Source organism: Lynx rufus, unplaced genomic scaffold (assembly GCF_022079265.1).
Source record: "Lynx rufus isolate CCGP_SWC_20201006 ecotype Redwood Valley unplaced genomic scaffold, mLynRuf1.p SCAF_3, whole genome shotgun sequence".
NCBI classification, from domain to species: Eukaryota; Metazoa; Chordata; class Mammalia; order Carnivora; family Felidae; genus Lynx; species Lynx rufus.
The window spans coordinates 186,172,765-186,188,912 of NW_025814845.1; the positions used below are offsets into that span (position 1 = coordinate 186,172,765).

The 16,148-nt window shown below is 38.4% G+C and overlaps 1 protein-coding gene across 9 annotated transcripts in view; it reads left to right on the top strand.

The window, feature by feature from the left end:
* The first annotated feature begins 8,581 nt into the window (after window positions 1-8,581).
* SORBS2 (sorbin and SH3 domain containing 2) overlaps window positions 8,582-16,148 on the top strand; it is a 102,002-nt gene continuing 94,435 nt past the window's right edge. For 4 of the 9 annotated variants that reach the window (XM_047092120.1, XM_047092121.1, XM_047092129.1 and 1 more), the window contains exons 1-3: window positions 8,618-8,678; window positions 14,878-14,904; window positions 15,151-15,275. In XM_047092120.1, coding sequence (XP_046948076.1) covers window positions 8,618-8,678; window positions 14,878-14,904; window positions 15,151-15,275 — 213 coding nt within the window. Of the gene's footprint in view, window positions 8,679-14,877; window positions 14,905-15,150; window positions 15,276-16,148 lie in introns of all 9 variants that reach the window. The other 5 variants (XM_047092125.1, XM_047092126.1, XM_047092127.1 and 2 more) reach the window with 2 other exon arrangements.

Consider the following 16,148-nt stretch of genomic DNA (forward strand, 5'->3'; position numbering starts at 1 on the left):
GGGGGGGGGTGCAGTCCGTGGGGTCTAGAGCCAAAGGCCAAGAAAGAATTCTTGGGGACATATTTGGTGCAAAAAGGTGATTTTATTAAAGCACACGGACAGGACCCTGTGGGCAGGAAGAGTTGCTCTGGGCTTGTGTGGAGTAACTCATTATATGCTCTTAGGTTGGGAGGGGGTCAGGGATAGAGTCAGTCTCTAAGGTATTCTGGAAGCACGGTTTCCAGGACCTTGAGGGACTAGCTGTTGCTAGGGAAATGCCATTTATTACCGTTTAATACAACCTCAGTCATGAGACCCTTTAGATCCCGGGGCCATAAACTTGGAGTATGATTGCCAGCATATATGTTGGGGCAGTTGAGATAAAGGAAGTAGACTTACAGGATCCTGGAGGTTACAATAATGTTAAGCTAAGGTTCTCTTTTGCCCCCGGCAAAGTGTCATCCTTGAGGCAGCTGAACTTCTAGAAGGAGGTCACTCTGCCAGTTTCAAGGACGTGTCAATGGGCTGCAGGCAGTAAGGGAATTTAATATTTCATTTGCCTTACTTTCCTACACTACCATGGCAAACACTTAAACCCCTTTCCTTTGTTTTTGGGTAGCCAGGAGTATCTGAGGAATATCACACATATTTCACCTGGCAGGGGGGGGGGGGGGGTGATTGGGGAGGGGAGCCTGTATTTTGCCCTCAGCTTGCTCCACACTCCCCCATCAGTCACGTTTTTCCCAAGCATGAACAACAAACCCAATCTATTGCCATATGCGTATTGGGAAAGAAGGCTGCCGTGACCCACACCAAAACAAATAGGTTGCTATATGCAACTTAGTATACATATAAAGTTGTTTTTTACATAAAACTTTGGCAAGAACTGAACTTAAGTAAATACAGCTCCCCACCACCTGTTGAAAATCATTTTGACGCTAATGCACAGAGTTCTTTGCTCTGTGGGTTATTTGCTGAGGTTCAAGGTGGTCTGCATTTTATCATCAGTTTTCACTCTCTTGGCCCTGGTTCAATTCCAATTTAGGAGAATACTTGAAATACTGTCTCTCCTCGTAGCATGCAAACGCTCTAGGAATTTGATGCTTTCCAGAATAATCTATGCTTGTTCTGTAAATACGATCAAACACATTTTTCCAGGAAAGAACAGAAGAGATTGGATTTGCTTTAGCTTAAATTGTCTAAAGAGGGTTCTCAGTTGTGGACTTGTTAATGGGTTTAGTACAAATCATGGAAATTGAATCATGCATTTTTATTAGTCACCCAAGAAGCCTTTCGGTTTCAGGTTCTTCTGGAAAGCTCAGTCACCCGTGGCTCTTCTTTTCACAACGTGGAAAATGTCTTGCCTGATCAGGAAGTTAGTCATTTTACATTTTGACATCTAAAACAATGAGAAGCTTAAAAACCTCACGAAATTACATTTATAAGCAACAGGATACATCACTTTAAAGATGAAAATCTCAAGGATTTGTGGCGCCTTTCTTTGTTCCTGCTCATCCTATTTTACTTTTTGAGTGGCATATATTTTGTAAACATCTGCATTTGAATTCAAACAACAAATGTTGGCAATTAGTTCCCTAGCTTAGAGTGAAAACATTATTAATTTATATTGGCAGCTTTTGTATTCTGAGAGTGAAACTTCCTTGTGTTTGTTTTCTTTACCGATCAGTAGTGTTCCAAGGCAAACACTAATCTTTGTCATTCAATTCAAAAACTTAGGACAGGGGCGCCTGAGTGGCTCAGTCGGTTAAACGTCCAGCTTCAGCTCACATCATGATCTCACGGTTTGTGGGTTCAAGCCCCGCATCGGGCTCTGTGCCGACAGCTCAGAGCCTGGAGCCTGTTTCAGATTCTGTGTCTCCTTCTCTCTCTGCCCCTCCCCTGCTCATGCTCTGCCTCTCTCTGTCTCTCAAAACTAAATAAATGTTAAAAAATAAATGAATAAATAAATAAACAAATAAAAACTTAGGACAGGTTTCAACATAAAGTGTTCTGAAAAGGAGTGATAAAGCACAATTTGGGAAATGTCTGTCCTTTACAGTTCTCATTTTCTGGAGACTGTTTATCCCTTCTTGTTTTAGCAGTTGCCTCTGACTTGGTCACAGACATCCCCTGAGGCTTTTCTTTTCCATTTATTTTATCCATTTAAGGTTAACATGCTAAGAGTTTTGCTACCGAGAGATTAAAATAAATATGTTCGATGGAGCTTTCTCAAGGCTCCTGCACTGACCACTGCCTCGTTCCCTCACTTCTCTGGCGTCTCTTCAATACGGGCCATGCTGAGGCTACCGAGTAGAGCTCTTCGCAAAGGGCCACATTTGAAGGGGGGGACGGGGAGGGGGAGCACGTTCCTCTCGTTTGTGTGCACGGAAAACGAAGAGAGAAAATTCATCAGGGTGAAGTTTCCCTCACTCACTTTTTAAAATCACTTGGCCTGTGAAATTTCACTGTAAAATTCACTGTAATCTTTAGTCACTCAGTGTCGGACACGGCAGCTCCAGGCAAGAATAGGACACCCAACACGATCAGGTGACACAAAAACTACACAACTAGGATTCTATCGTCTGTATTGTTTTCAGTTTATAGTTCTAAAAAACAAGGTGGGGTGGAATATCATTACTGTGGTTTTACCCATTCTGTGTGTTTGCTGCTTTAGTGTTTACCAAGTACGAAGGTATTCGGAAGTTAAGCTAATCATTAAAAAAGAAATCCTTGTTGGGGCTGCCTGGGTGGCTCAGTCAGTTGAGCCTCTGACTCTTGATTTAGGCTCAGGTCATGATCCCAGGGTCGCGGGATCCAGCCTGGCGTCAGGATCAGCACTGAGTGTGGAGTCTGGTTAAATATCTCTCTCTCTTTCCCTCGGCCCCTCTCCCAGGCTGGTGCTCTCATTCTCTCTCTCTCTCTCTCTCTCTCTCTCTCTCTCTCTCTCTCTCTCTCTCAACAAAAGGAAATATTTTTCCTCTTGGTTCATAATTAAGTCTCCTATGATTTAAGTGTGTTTTTTCCAGGCTATATATTTCACCATCTTCTCCCCGCCCCTCCAGGTCCTGGGAGAGAAGATAGGTATCATTGTACTTAGCTGGTGTTTGCATTTTGATTTTGTTCTTATAATTTCACAGTAGTGATGGACAAAACCAGGCTTTCTGGAAGAGGTGAGCTTCAGTGGCCATATTGCAAGACAATGATAGCTGATGAACAGAGCCAACCATTTGAGGGCAGGAGAAATGGTCAGAAAGGAGGAGAAGGCAAGAACTCTGGCAGGGACAAGAAACACAGGGAGTTCATTTGGTGCTCTTTGCAGAGACTGAGGGAAAATGTATTTATCAAAAGTCTTTCTTGACAGATCATGACAGACTGCTTCATTTCAGCCTATCCCCACTTGTCCATAATGTCTAAATAAGTATTTTAAGTGATCAGATGAGAGAGTGCTGACGTACCTGGAAACCGAATATATGGGGGCTAGAAAAGTTTGTGTTCATCCAACTCAGGAGCAAAGGCAGGTTGTCTGGGGGTAAACCTCTCTTTCAGAGCTCTCGCTCTTAAAAGAATTGCTTCCTATGACAGCACGTCCTTCCCTTTTGGTCTTGGTGTATGGAGAAGTAAGAAACTCTAAAAATGGGCTGAAAGAATATGCCAGGGAAAGAACTAGGTCATCTCACATGACATAAAATAATGCACAATATCTCAAAACTTTTTCTGCAGCCGGCAACATTCCACCAACCATTTCTAGTGAATTAACCTCAATTGTTACACAGCAAATACTAAATTGGGAAGAACCACAGCATCAGGTACTGAAGCAGAAATAGGTTTTATATTTCCTGTGTCTTAAGAAGAAAAAATAGGTGCATCTCATCTTTCTTGACTGTTTCCTCAAAATATATGCTCAATTCATTAACTATTCCCTGGTAAGAAACTGACCCACTAATAAATTAAATAATGTAAGGTCATGATCTCAAACAAAATAAATTAAATAATGTAATAAATTGAACAATGCAAGGTCATGATTTCAAAGTACAGACTACCTTTCAAAATTCTGGAAGAGGACACTTAACAACCAATGACCCTTTGGGGCTTAGAAAACAAAAACTCTTAGCATAAATGTTTGTGAAAGAAATTTAATTTTTAACACAGTTGAATTCCTCGCCATTTTCATCCATTAGTGGTCACCATTAAGCAAAAACCTAAGTTTATGTTTATGATCAAGGACCAATAGTAACTGAAGTTTAATTTGAATAGAATTATACATTCTGCCTACCTTATTCACCCCGATTTAAGATAAGACTAACGGTAATGTGCTATTAACTCCCAGGTACACCAAAAGCAAAATGAAAACACTTGTTCATGGTATTTTGTTCCACATACTAGTGAGCAAATTAATGCATCATTTTCTTTCTACAGGAAAACTGAAGATTTTAATAACAAACCCTCCAAGGTCAAAATGAATACAGGTATGCTGTTTCTGTTAGTTTCGACCCTTTCAAAATCATCTTGGCCCTAAATCATTAAGTTTAGTACTCTGCTGATCTGATTCATCTAAATTCATTACTTGACTTCTCTGTTTTTGTGCTCCAATCTTACAGCTATCAAAAGTAGACTTTTCTGTTTTGTTATCTACTCTTACTCCCTTTTTCTATGATCGTATCTTGAAATGAACAGGAGTTCCTAAGCCCTAGGAAAAAGTAGCGTATCATTTGATGCATACATTTGTAATTTCTCACTTAAAATAGGCTAAATTCATAGGCAACTTGCTGCAGTAGAAAATATTCAAAGTCCCCCTTTTGTAAACACTTCACATTAATGATGTTAGCAGACAGAGTGCCAAAGCTTCATGTGAGATCAGCTTAATTATTCTAGACATAATACACATAAAGTCATAAGTACTATATTTTTAGAATGAGAACACTATCTCCAAATAGCTTTAACAACACCGAGGTCTCTGAACTCTGTATTATGTAATGATACACGTTAATGGTGACAGTGTTTACGACACATGCTAGGTACATATGAATTTTCTTTCCACAGTAGAAATATTTTGAGTTCTATTTTCACCTTTGCCCCCTTGACACTTTTATATGGGCTATCAACTGATTCTGAAAAACAACTTTCTCACTGCAATTCTGGAACCTGTGTTCACAGATAATGCCATTTCCTTCCACAAGTGGCCCCTGGAAAGCTAGCCAGTTACTCCGTGGCAAAGGGAAAAGGGTGGCCCGAGATATTTTCTCACATCAAGCGGCTTGCCTGGTTGCCATCTCTTAGTGTTAGCAAAATGCTCTGAGGGACGACTAACAACCATTGGTGAGAACCAATATCCGATCCCTAGATCAAGTGTAGAGATATGGACACTTGTCTTTCTGTCCGTGATCCTGTGGTTGCCCCTTAGCAGAAACCTGCTCTAGCTGACCTCAGAAAAGTGTGGGTCAGCTGGCCCCCAAAAATGCAGTTATAAATGTGGAGAGTAACAGGCAAGATGAGGATATTGGAGACAGTCAAAACATATAAGGAAAGCTGAGAAATCAAGAGAGATGATAACCCTAGAGAAGAACCAAGTAGAGGCATTTGGACAGTTGGAGATGTGGGACCGATGTGGGAGAGTTAGACATGGGAAATGAAAGGAGAACTATTACAAGGCAAAAGGATTGAAGAAAGCAAATAGAACAGAGAGAACACAGCTGAACAGGAGAAAGCATGGTGTGAGAGTTGTCACTCCAGCAAACCGCCCACTTGAGGAGGTTATATTCATTAATTCTTTGCAGGCATCTCCTCACGGATTAAAGTTGAATCTAACTTCCCAATAGCCTTCATTTTGTGGAGTGCTGATTTGCCTTTATAGTATAACCCTATTCATGACGGAGGTGTAATATGTGATCATACTAAATATGCCATATTCATTACAACGCATGTGGTAATTAATCTTCCTAGTGTTGGAATTCAATCCTTAAATAGTAAAGTAGGCAGGGAGAAATTCGTGCGTTTGTTTAGGTCTCTGGGGTACTTGAGCCAAGTTATCACTCCAAGTCTGTTACATGAATGCAACCCCCTCTAAAGCATGCTCTCATTTAAAAGGAGTGAGTGTGGCTCTGTATAGAATGCTGATTTGCAAAGTTACTTTGCTTACCTGGGTGAATTTACACACATACAGGCATACAAAATATGATATTCGAACCTATGCATACAAAGTGGGTTAGAAGTGACTGGACCCTTTTGTTTAAAACGCCACAGTACTAAAGACAGCATCCTCACTTTGAGATCTCACACCTATCTTCAAGGAAGAGCAGAAAGTATCAACACGTGAGTAAGTAGATACAGAATACAATAGATTTTTCTGTTCTAGCAATTTCACAGATGTCTCAGCTTTTCGAGGGGAGCTCTTTATTAGACGGTGAATAAAAAACGGATTCTCATGTCATTTTATGTAGGTCTTAGCTTAGAATACAGACACAGTTTAACACTTTCTGGTTTTACAGTGCCGAGATAGCTTGGGAATTTTTAGCCATCCTCTCAAGCCAAAAGAAATACTTCACGGTTCTATTTATTAAGCAGTAGGTGCAGACAATAAGTACCCATGTTCTACCAACTGAGAAGCAATTTGAAAAAATAATGCACTTTAACTTAAAAAAATAATCATTTTTTTATTCTTTATAACCACATTAATATACTTATTAATGGGATGTGTGTGCCTGTTGGACGCACACACAACTTCTCAGACCATGGAATTAGAGTGTACATCACCACTCTCTTTTCCTGGCCCCAAATTATTTTCAGAGGGTCCTTGCTTTTTGCCGCAGTGATCACCAAAACCCAGCTTTTCAAAGATGTGATATCATCTAAAGGCAGACCACACAACTGACTACGTTGAAAATGGGACTAGCTCAGGCTAGTAGTTTCGTGCAGTGTCTGATAGGGATCGCTGTGTTCTCCTCAAGAACATAAAATATCCTCCCAAGCCCTTGTGAAGCTCCTGATGGGGCCCGGGGCGCCTCAGCACGCAGTTTTGGAACCATGGGTTGAAGGAGTAACCCTGAGTCTCCTTACTTTGAAATTTTCAGATGTTCAGAATTAACAGAACTAGAAGATAAAACTTCCCGGAGGTCAGTGTCCGCTTTCGACACGCTTGACTACACGATCCTTTTAGACCACTCATAGCTGCTATACAGCACACATTCAGTGACATTGCCTCCATTTAATCCGAAACACTCCTCTCTTGTAGATTTTATTTATTTATGTATTTATGTATTTATTTATTTTTGCCATTTGCTAAAATCCTCTTGGTGCCCCCCTTAAAGGTATCTTTAGTACTGTGTGTTTCTACCATTTGTGTCTCTCTATGTTTGGCCTTTGATTTATTTGACTTCGCTTCTGTTGCTTCGTTTTTCTGCTCTAGTTATTATCTGCATTAGGAAATCGTGATTTTCAACATATATTCAAGAAATTCTAGTTGGATATGGGAATCATTCCACCACTTGTAAATTCTACTGATCTTACTGCTTACGGTTTTGCCAATAATTAATTCAAGTTTCACTTCCAAGCTCTCTTAAATTCTCTCGCTTCCCATAAACAAAGTGCATCCTTTTCTTTAAGAAATAAAGGAAAGGGGAAAAAAAGGAGATTAGCCTGTGGCAATATACAATGATGATGTTATCACATTGGTGGTTATAGGATTTGTTTTTCTTGTTATAGCCTCCAAAAAGAATTCAATTTCAGTTGTTTTCATTCCCGGGGAAGGAGCAAAACTATTTATTGCACATTCCATACACAAAGGAATGTGGGAATGAAATTGGAATCTGTTCCTAACTAGAACATGAACCTTCCGATTTTAGAAGTCTTGCTACTCTGAACTTCTCATATCATGTTAAATAGCTGATGCATTTTCACTTATTTTATTTCATGTTGTGATTTCCATACAGTGTAAGTATATAGATCATCATATATATTGTTCAAAGGTATAAAAGCAATTTAATTTTTTAAACATTGGTCATTTCAATCCTGTATATATCAATATTGCCTTTGATTCCAAATAGGAAGACAGAGAATTTCTAAAATGATACATGTTTCTTTATGAGTCCTACAGATCAAATAGACCATGCCTGTATCAGTTAATAACTTTTACTTCAAGAAGTGATTCAAGCTACTTTTAGGAACCATAAATAGCTAAAATACAGTAAAACCTAAATGATGGATACAAAGCATACTACATCATATGTCTCAGTCCTGAAATACAGGCTGTCCATAACTCCAAAAGCTACTCACACTGCTTATAAATTTAATATTAATTGAATCTAAATGGTACAAACGAAGTTGAGCTCCCTATTTGTGTTTTCATTAAAGAAAACCATTAATATACTAAGTGTAAAATCTGTGTTTTCACTAAAGCATCGGCATCTATTGCTAAAACAGACTCCTGGTTGTTTGGTTCTGTTTCGTCTTAGTTTGGGTGGGTGTGAAATTTTCAGATGTATCCCATGGTTACTCATTCTGGCTGTTCACCTTCCTCATGGATGTCTGGCACATTCCACCTGAAAATGCATGATAGTGCATGTGCTTTCTCCTTTGCTGTGGCCTCTGCTATATCATTTTTTTGCTTTCAGATAGCGGTGGGTGTGCTCGCAAACGTGCTGCCATGTCTGTTACATTAACATCTGTGAAGAGAGTTCAAAGTTCTCCAAACCTATTGGCTGCAGGTATAATATCACTAACTCACAGAATGTCACAATCTACTGGCTTTATCTGACCTTTCTCTCCTTCCAGAATTATCCTGTGTGGATGATGAAAGTGGCTGTAAATACCTTTCTGATGCCCTATGAGTTCTTATTTTTCTTGTCTCAAGAATAGCTCCTATCCCTTATGACTGTTTTTATTCTAAAAATAAAAAGCCAAACGAAACTGATCTCTGGCAAAAAGCATCTTAAAAATCTAATTAAAAACAACAGTCCCCTGACAAAAATGTGTTGCGTAACAGCTACAAGTGTTAATAACGAATTCAGTTTTTTTTTTCCACGTGAACTAAAGCAATATCATATTTAGTTAAGATAACTTCCACATGATTTAGTTGTTTTCTTTTTATCTGAAAACTGTCGGGTGGTGGGGGCACGGGGTCAGGAAGAGGGATTTTCAGAAAACTGAATCATTATGAATTCACTTCTTCACCAAAGGTTGCAAACAATATGATAGAACAATAGTTTTGAAAAAGACCCTAAAACGTCCTTTAATCCAGTCACCAAAGACCCTTCTAATATATATTTTAAACGTCTTGATCCAAATAAGATTAATTGGTACCCTCAGATATAAATATCTGCAGAAAGCCATTGAGAACGTGATATGTCAGCATCCAATGAGGTGGGTCTCTGGATGACAAATGTCTATCTGACTTACCTAAGCCTGTGGGCACAACGTGCCCTGAGAGGGGCTGTTGCTGCGGAAGGTGAAAGTGAACCCAGCACCCCCAGTGTCTGTAGGCCCTGAAATATGCCTAGACCTTATTGTGACTGGTTTGTGGGTTGGCTGGTTGGTTAGTCGGTTTGATTGTGGGTTGGTTGGTGGGGCTTCCTTGTTTTTTTATTTATAATATTTGTAAGTTCGGGAGAAGTTGGAAAGAGATTGAGAGTGTTTAGATCATTTTAATTCATACTCTGCATATCAGTGCCTTTAATACACATACATTTAGTGGTTAATTATAGTGAGAATGTCCTTGGTTAAAGCCACTTGATCCTAAAGTACTCAGCTATGTTGAGGGAAAAAACAAGCTTTCACGTGCAGAATCCCACTCTTAGCCACCACCACCTCCAGGTCACAAGTGTATTTCAATGTACAAGTTTAAATACCGGTCCAGGTGGTTCCATAATATATTTCATTTTTTAAACGCAAATCTCATTGCAAAGTATGTAGTATGACATCATTTTGGTTAAGAGAGATCTTCGTGTATGTATTTGTACATGTTTATTCCTGTGTATATGAGCGTGGAAAAATGTTAGAAAAACTCAAGTGTAGTTTATGTTGGATACCCGAGAGAAAAGGGAAGAAAGGGCAATAGGAAAATAAATAAATAAATTGATTGATTGGTTGGTTAAGTAAATAAGTAAATAAATAGAATTCCAGGGCCAGCAGGTGATTGGAATGCCTAACCACAAATGCCACCGGCATTTCAACCAAGTAAAATTCTGGCCCAAGCTGCTCAGACGCGGACCATCTGAGGGTACCATCTAGGGAATGTGGCACTACTTTAACAATGCCAGATTGTTATGATTTACAAAAGTTTACTAATGGAATAGTAGCATATTGAAACAGAGATTGCCATTTTGGAGACTCAAAACTAGAACACCATCAGTTTCGTAACACTCAATTTAGGAGAAAATATTTAATGCTTCAGAATCCAAATAATGGACAAGATTTAGTACTTTAGGAATATGAAATAATCTTCAGTAATAAGAGTATGCAATGGCTCTGGACCATTTAAACTTTTTAAAAAAATATTCATTTTTGAGAGAGGGAGTGCAAGTGGGGGAGGAGCCAAGAGAGGGAGAGGGGGACAGAGGAGCCGAAGCAGGCTATGCACTGACAGCAGCAAGCCTGATGCAGGGCTCGAACTCACGAGCCATGAGATCATGACCTGAGCCAAATCTGCATGCTCAACCACCTGAGCCACCCAGGTGCCCCAACCATTTAAAATTTTATATCATTAGGGGGCCCCTGGGTGGCTCAGTCGGTTAAGCCTCCCACCGTGGCTCAGGTCATGATCTCACCATTCCCAGGTTCAAGCCCCGTGTTGGGCTCTGTGCTGTCAGCTCGGGGCCTGGAGCCTACTTCGGATTCTGTCTCTCCCTCTCTGTCTCTGCCCCGCCCCCACTCATGCTCTGTCTCTCTCTCTCTCCCTCAAAAATAAATGAACATTAAAAAAAATTTTAATTTTGTATCAGTAGGAGTGAGATTTCTAGAGAATGAAGTCCCCCTGAACTTTGCTTTTCATTGTTACATTAAAACTGGATCTCTTTTGTATTTATTAGACACATAAGACATGATTCCTTTCTCGAGGAACTTTTAATTATGTTTTGAAGAAAGAAATCAGCCTCTTTTTATGCCTCTTACATGATATGGTAGCCTTCACAAGAACTAATTCGACATAGTGTTTTTTTGTGAATCAAAAGAGGATTAGCAAGTACTTACTACATTAGGTATTATTAAAATAAAACAACCTTTAAGTAAAAGACTACCTCTGCAAAAGAGTCTAAGCTCCTCTCTCTCCCCGCTCAGTCACAGAGTCAGTATGAGCTGCTAGCGATCAACTATTTGTCCTTTAAATCAGTGTCTTCCTCTTTATCTTTTAGGAGAAGTAATGTCCCAATGGGCAATTCGTAGCACACAGAGATTTTCAACCTAAGCTAGAGCCACAACAATAAGTATGCTGGCTATAGACTATAGAGATAGCATAAGCCTCTCAAAGGACATTTTATTTTACCAAAATGCGTGGCAGTCTACGATAACACCAGTATGGTGTTATGCTTTGGGACTGGACCACTGTGGTAAGAAACTGGGTCTTACCAACACCACCTGTGTATTATATATACACCCTTGGGAAATTCCATCTGCTTGGACTTCAAGTTTCCTTTCTTAAAAAAAAAAAAAAAAAAAAAACCAAAAAACAAAAAACAAACCAAGAAAAAATGAATTTTTTGACATTTCCTACCTCTCTGAGAATATAATCATTTCCCAAACTCACAAGGATTTGTCAAAATTAAATAAGAGTAAATGAAGAAAATAAATAAAAAGGCTTATCACAGCACTTAGAGACACAGTAGGCGTTCAATTAGTTGCCTTGAATTAATACGTTTAATTAATTCTTGCAAAGCATTTGAACCCTCTAAAGAAAGGAACTATAAGAATTAAAATCATCATAATTTTCACAAAAGTATAGTTTATGATGTCTAATATAGCATACCAGTGGAAAGGAATTTAAACAAAACCTCAGGGGAGAGATTATGATATAACAGGTACCACAAACACAGCTACATAAACATCGTAATGGTGGAATCATCAAATTGGAAAGGACCTTTGAGGGCATCCAGCCCAATCCCCGAACTGAGCCACGGAATGCCTCAACAAGTTCTGTGACAGGTGTCCACCACCTTCTGCCTGGACACAGGGAGTGTTCATTGTACCAGAGAAGAGACCTTGTAGTTCTTAATTCTCACACACCCTATTTACATGCACATGCAAAAGAGTCAGGGAATGATAAATCTGTCCCATTTACTCATTCTTTAATTTCCAGAGAAGCAATGACCATCAACTATACAGAACATTAGAAACTAAAATCTCTGATCCCTGGAATTCAAGCTCTATTTTTTCACAAATGAACAATCATGAATCACGCTCGAGATACTGGGCAAAAACCATTTCCCCCACGAATCTGCCAAATCATTTACATGCTAGACCTTTAAAAAAAAAAATCCTATATTCTCTTTATTTGACATGGTTCCAAGACGCTTTCTGTTACCTGCTCCAAATCACACTTGCCCTCCCTTTCCTCAGCTTTCTTGGCAGAAATTAAATAAAAGCAAGGCTATGGTGAACAGTATTCACGTGGGATGGTATTTATCTTTCAGTGCCTCTGAAAAATTATAATAAAATAGCAAATCAGGACTTGATGTATTAGCTTTATACAACTGGATTTATTTTAAAGAAACAAATGTTGTACATTTGACTATCCTTAAGAGACCACCCCCTTAAGAGTAGACTTTAATCGTTAACATAAGACTCATTAACATATGGGTTCATCCTGAAGTTTTAATCCATGGCCATTTTTCTCCTTTCTCCTTGCTCATAATTCTACACACTTGTGTCTACCATGGTAAGCAGGGCTATTCAGTAGAACTCATTTGAGTTCAATGAGTAGAACTCAATTTGAGTACAGTTTGAAAAGCTCGCCATTATTAATATCTCATATTTCCTGTAGCATATGTACAGTTTCATTTGGAAGTCCCTGGGCCCAATACAGGGGAAGAGGGAAGCCTCTGGTTGAACCTAGAGTGACTATCTTGTGAGTCTTGCACTTAATGTTTATTCCCCCGTAGATTCCATAATCTCCAGCATGGTCACCAGTAAGAAGAAACAGAATTGCCCCTCTACAAACGACCAATTAGATAAAGTGTATTTCAAGCATCCTTCAAATCTGCTCTAAATATACCTTCCTCCCCTTCACTGTGTCTATACCTCTTGTACTTCCAAGCATCTGACTCCTTCCACCTCCAGCCCCGGCATATACCCACACACCCTTCATTATAAGCTCAGTTTTATCAAACTAAGGTGAAATAAACTCCCTACGCTTACACAGATAATTATGATATAAATAATAATTATTAATGCTCCTTCCCTTTCCATTGCCATTCCAGGTCCCAAAACTTGTTCCTTGTCCACAAACAGTATGTGACACCCAGGTGGTTATTACATCTCTCTCCCTGAGGGCCCCAGAGCAGACTTCTAATGATTGCTCTTTGTTGCTACACCATGTTTGTTTTCTTTATAGAGTCCTCATCTTTATGAGGTGATTGAGAATTTCAATCACTTCTGCTTCCATTAAATCCTAGAAATAGAATCTAGTAGTAAGCATTTCACATGTAAGTCTTCAAAGTTATTGCTTTTCTTTGCGGTAGCCATTTTATTATGGCAAAATGATTTTGAACTCATTGGAGACAAATTCCATACTAAATTAGCAACTATCACAAAGGATGAAGATTTGTCAGTCTTCTCTAACTCACGTGAGCTGGAGACATGGTAATGGACTCTGTGCTATGTCACATGTTTGTTCCTTTGATTTGGAAAGAGTCTATACCAAATATTTTTATCTAAAAATCAAACTCTCGTTTCTCAACTCATTTTTATCACTCCAAATTCATGTGTTTAGATTTCAAAGTATCCCATAAGCGTTAGAAAGAAAATGAAGAGTCCTTTTCACATGTAACATTCGTGTTCTATCAGGCATTGAAATACAGCAATTTAATAATGGTCTCGGGAAACCTTGAGGAGGAGTCCAGGACTGGACAGAAGATCAGGCTGGATGACCCCTAAGGTCCTTTCTAAAGTTCAGGCTTTATGATTCTGTGAGAAGTTGGCCACGTGGTATAAAAGAACAAACTGATTCCCTCAAGTGTACCTCGGTTACAGAGTATTCGTGAATGTATAATTCAAATAAACCCCATAGTAAATATGCCATTGAGCCATTTTCCAACTATGTTAATACTGAACTTGTTTTCCATAGCTTTCTGCAAGACAACGGAATATACCGTAACAGCTCTTTCATATTTGAATACAAAATGATTTTAAAATGGCAACAAGAAGAAAATTCAAAGTCCAGAGAACGATTTGAAAATATTGCAGAACATGGTGGAAACACCTACACTTTCTTAAAATATAAAAATGAAATGCAGGCTACAAAAAATTGACTGCTAGCTAACATAGGACTTGAGTGTGATTACTAACACGAGGGCAGTGAAAACTAAGTGTCTCGTGGCTTGATTTAATGCTTGGAGAAGCAGTTATTGTTTTCAAACCAGATACCTTTTGATCCTTTAATTTGGTATTTAAAAATTCATATATCCAGCTTGGGCAATAAGAACATAAAATTACATGGTTGCAATATTATTGAGGGGGAAAAATCAGTGTTTGTTATATGTGTTAATTACATATTATGTTTAATGAATGATATTTTAATTGAAATAAACATAAATGCACAAACCTCTCATTTAGTAGATTGGACTTACTTCGAGTTTTAGAAATGAGATCATGTTTGCAAAAAAAAGAAAGTGGTTGTGGTTCTTTCCCAAATGATCTTTACTAGACTGTTCATTTCTTTTACCCTGGTATTAATTTCAGCATTTCTTTTTCTTTTAGGACGTGATTCTCAGTCACCAGACTCAGGTACAGAAAAGCTATTCTGAATGACCATTACATTTGTTGTGAGTTTTTTTTGTTAACATATTTGTAGTCACATTGTTGACCTCACAGTAAACTTCAATTGCATATACACTTATGTCTATGAAACTGAATTTAATTTCTAGAAAGAAATTAAATTCTATTTTGGAAATAAAAATAAATTTTACCAAAAAAAATGTTAAAAGTGAATGTAGATATTTTTGTATCCAATTTGTCTTCCCTTAATAAAAGCTTGGAGCTCTTACAATGATCGAAATCAAGAGACACTGAACGGCGATGCTACATATTCCTCTCTTGCAGCAAAAGGTTTTAGAAGCGTTCGACCAAACTTACAAGAAAAAAAGTCACCAACTCAGGTAATCTTGCACAGCCTTGTTTACTGTGTTATTTTAAACATGGTTAAAAATATGCGTTAGAGTCTCTTCTCCAGCAACATGTGCATATTTAGATGCATCTTTTATCTTTAATGTGTTTTTGCTTTCGGATCTGTATTCCTTGCCAAACTTGAATTCACAACATAGAAGACAAGTTTTAAGCTCAAAACGGGCTTTGTGGGGCTTTTTTTCTGATTCAGTTCATAAAAGTACGATCACTTTCTACATAATGTTTATGATATTTCCTTAAATTCATAAAAAGCTGTCAGCCGATGCTTTGGTTTCGAAGTTATGCGGTCGGCCATACGTTTATTCAATAAATAGGAGTTATGCAACTGTTCATTACATTAACTGAAAGAACCTTGTGTTGGAGATCTCAGTAAAATTGTGCCCCAAATCTTAAAAGTGTTACCGAAACAGTGTGAATAAATATAGGGTACCTATACCTCAAAGTCTAAAATTATGCATATATCCCAAGGTCTAAAAAATTTGCCAAGAGAACACATGTTCATTTTTAACATAATTTTCAAAAATATAGATGGAGTCAAACTTCATAATGTATTCTCCATAAAAACCGTTTTCTACCAGAGGGCAACTATCGAAAATAAATTACAAGGCATTCTAAATGGAACAAAAATGATCGTTTAATCTAGCCAACAAAATGTGTAGAATAATAAAGAGATATGACATTGTTTTACTTTCTTTAAGGGTAAGGTTGACGCTGGTTTCTTTAATGACTAACTTTGACTTTCTCTCTGTTTTTCCTTCAACATTATTTCTCTCTCCGGATGCTTTTGGCAATCCAGGCACCCTTTCCACCGCCCAGAAAAGAGAGCTTTTGTAGTTCCTTGATAA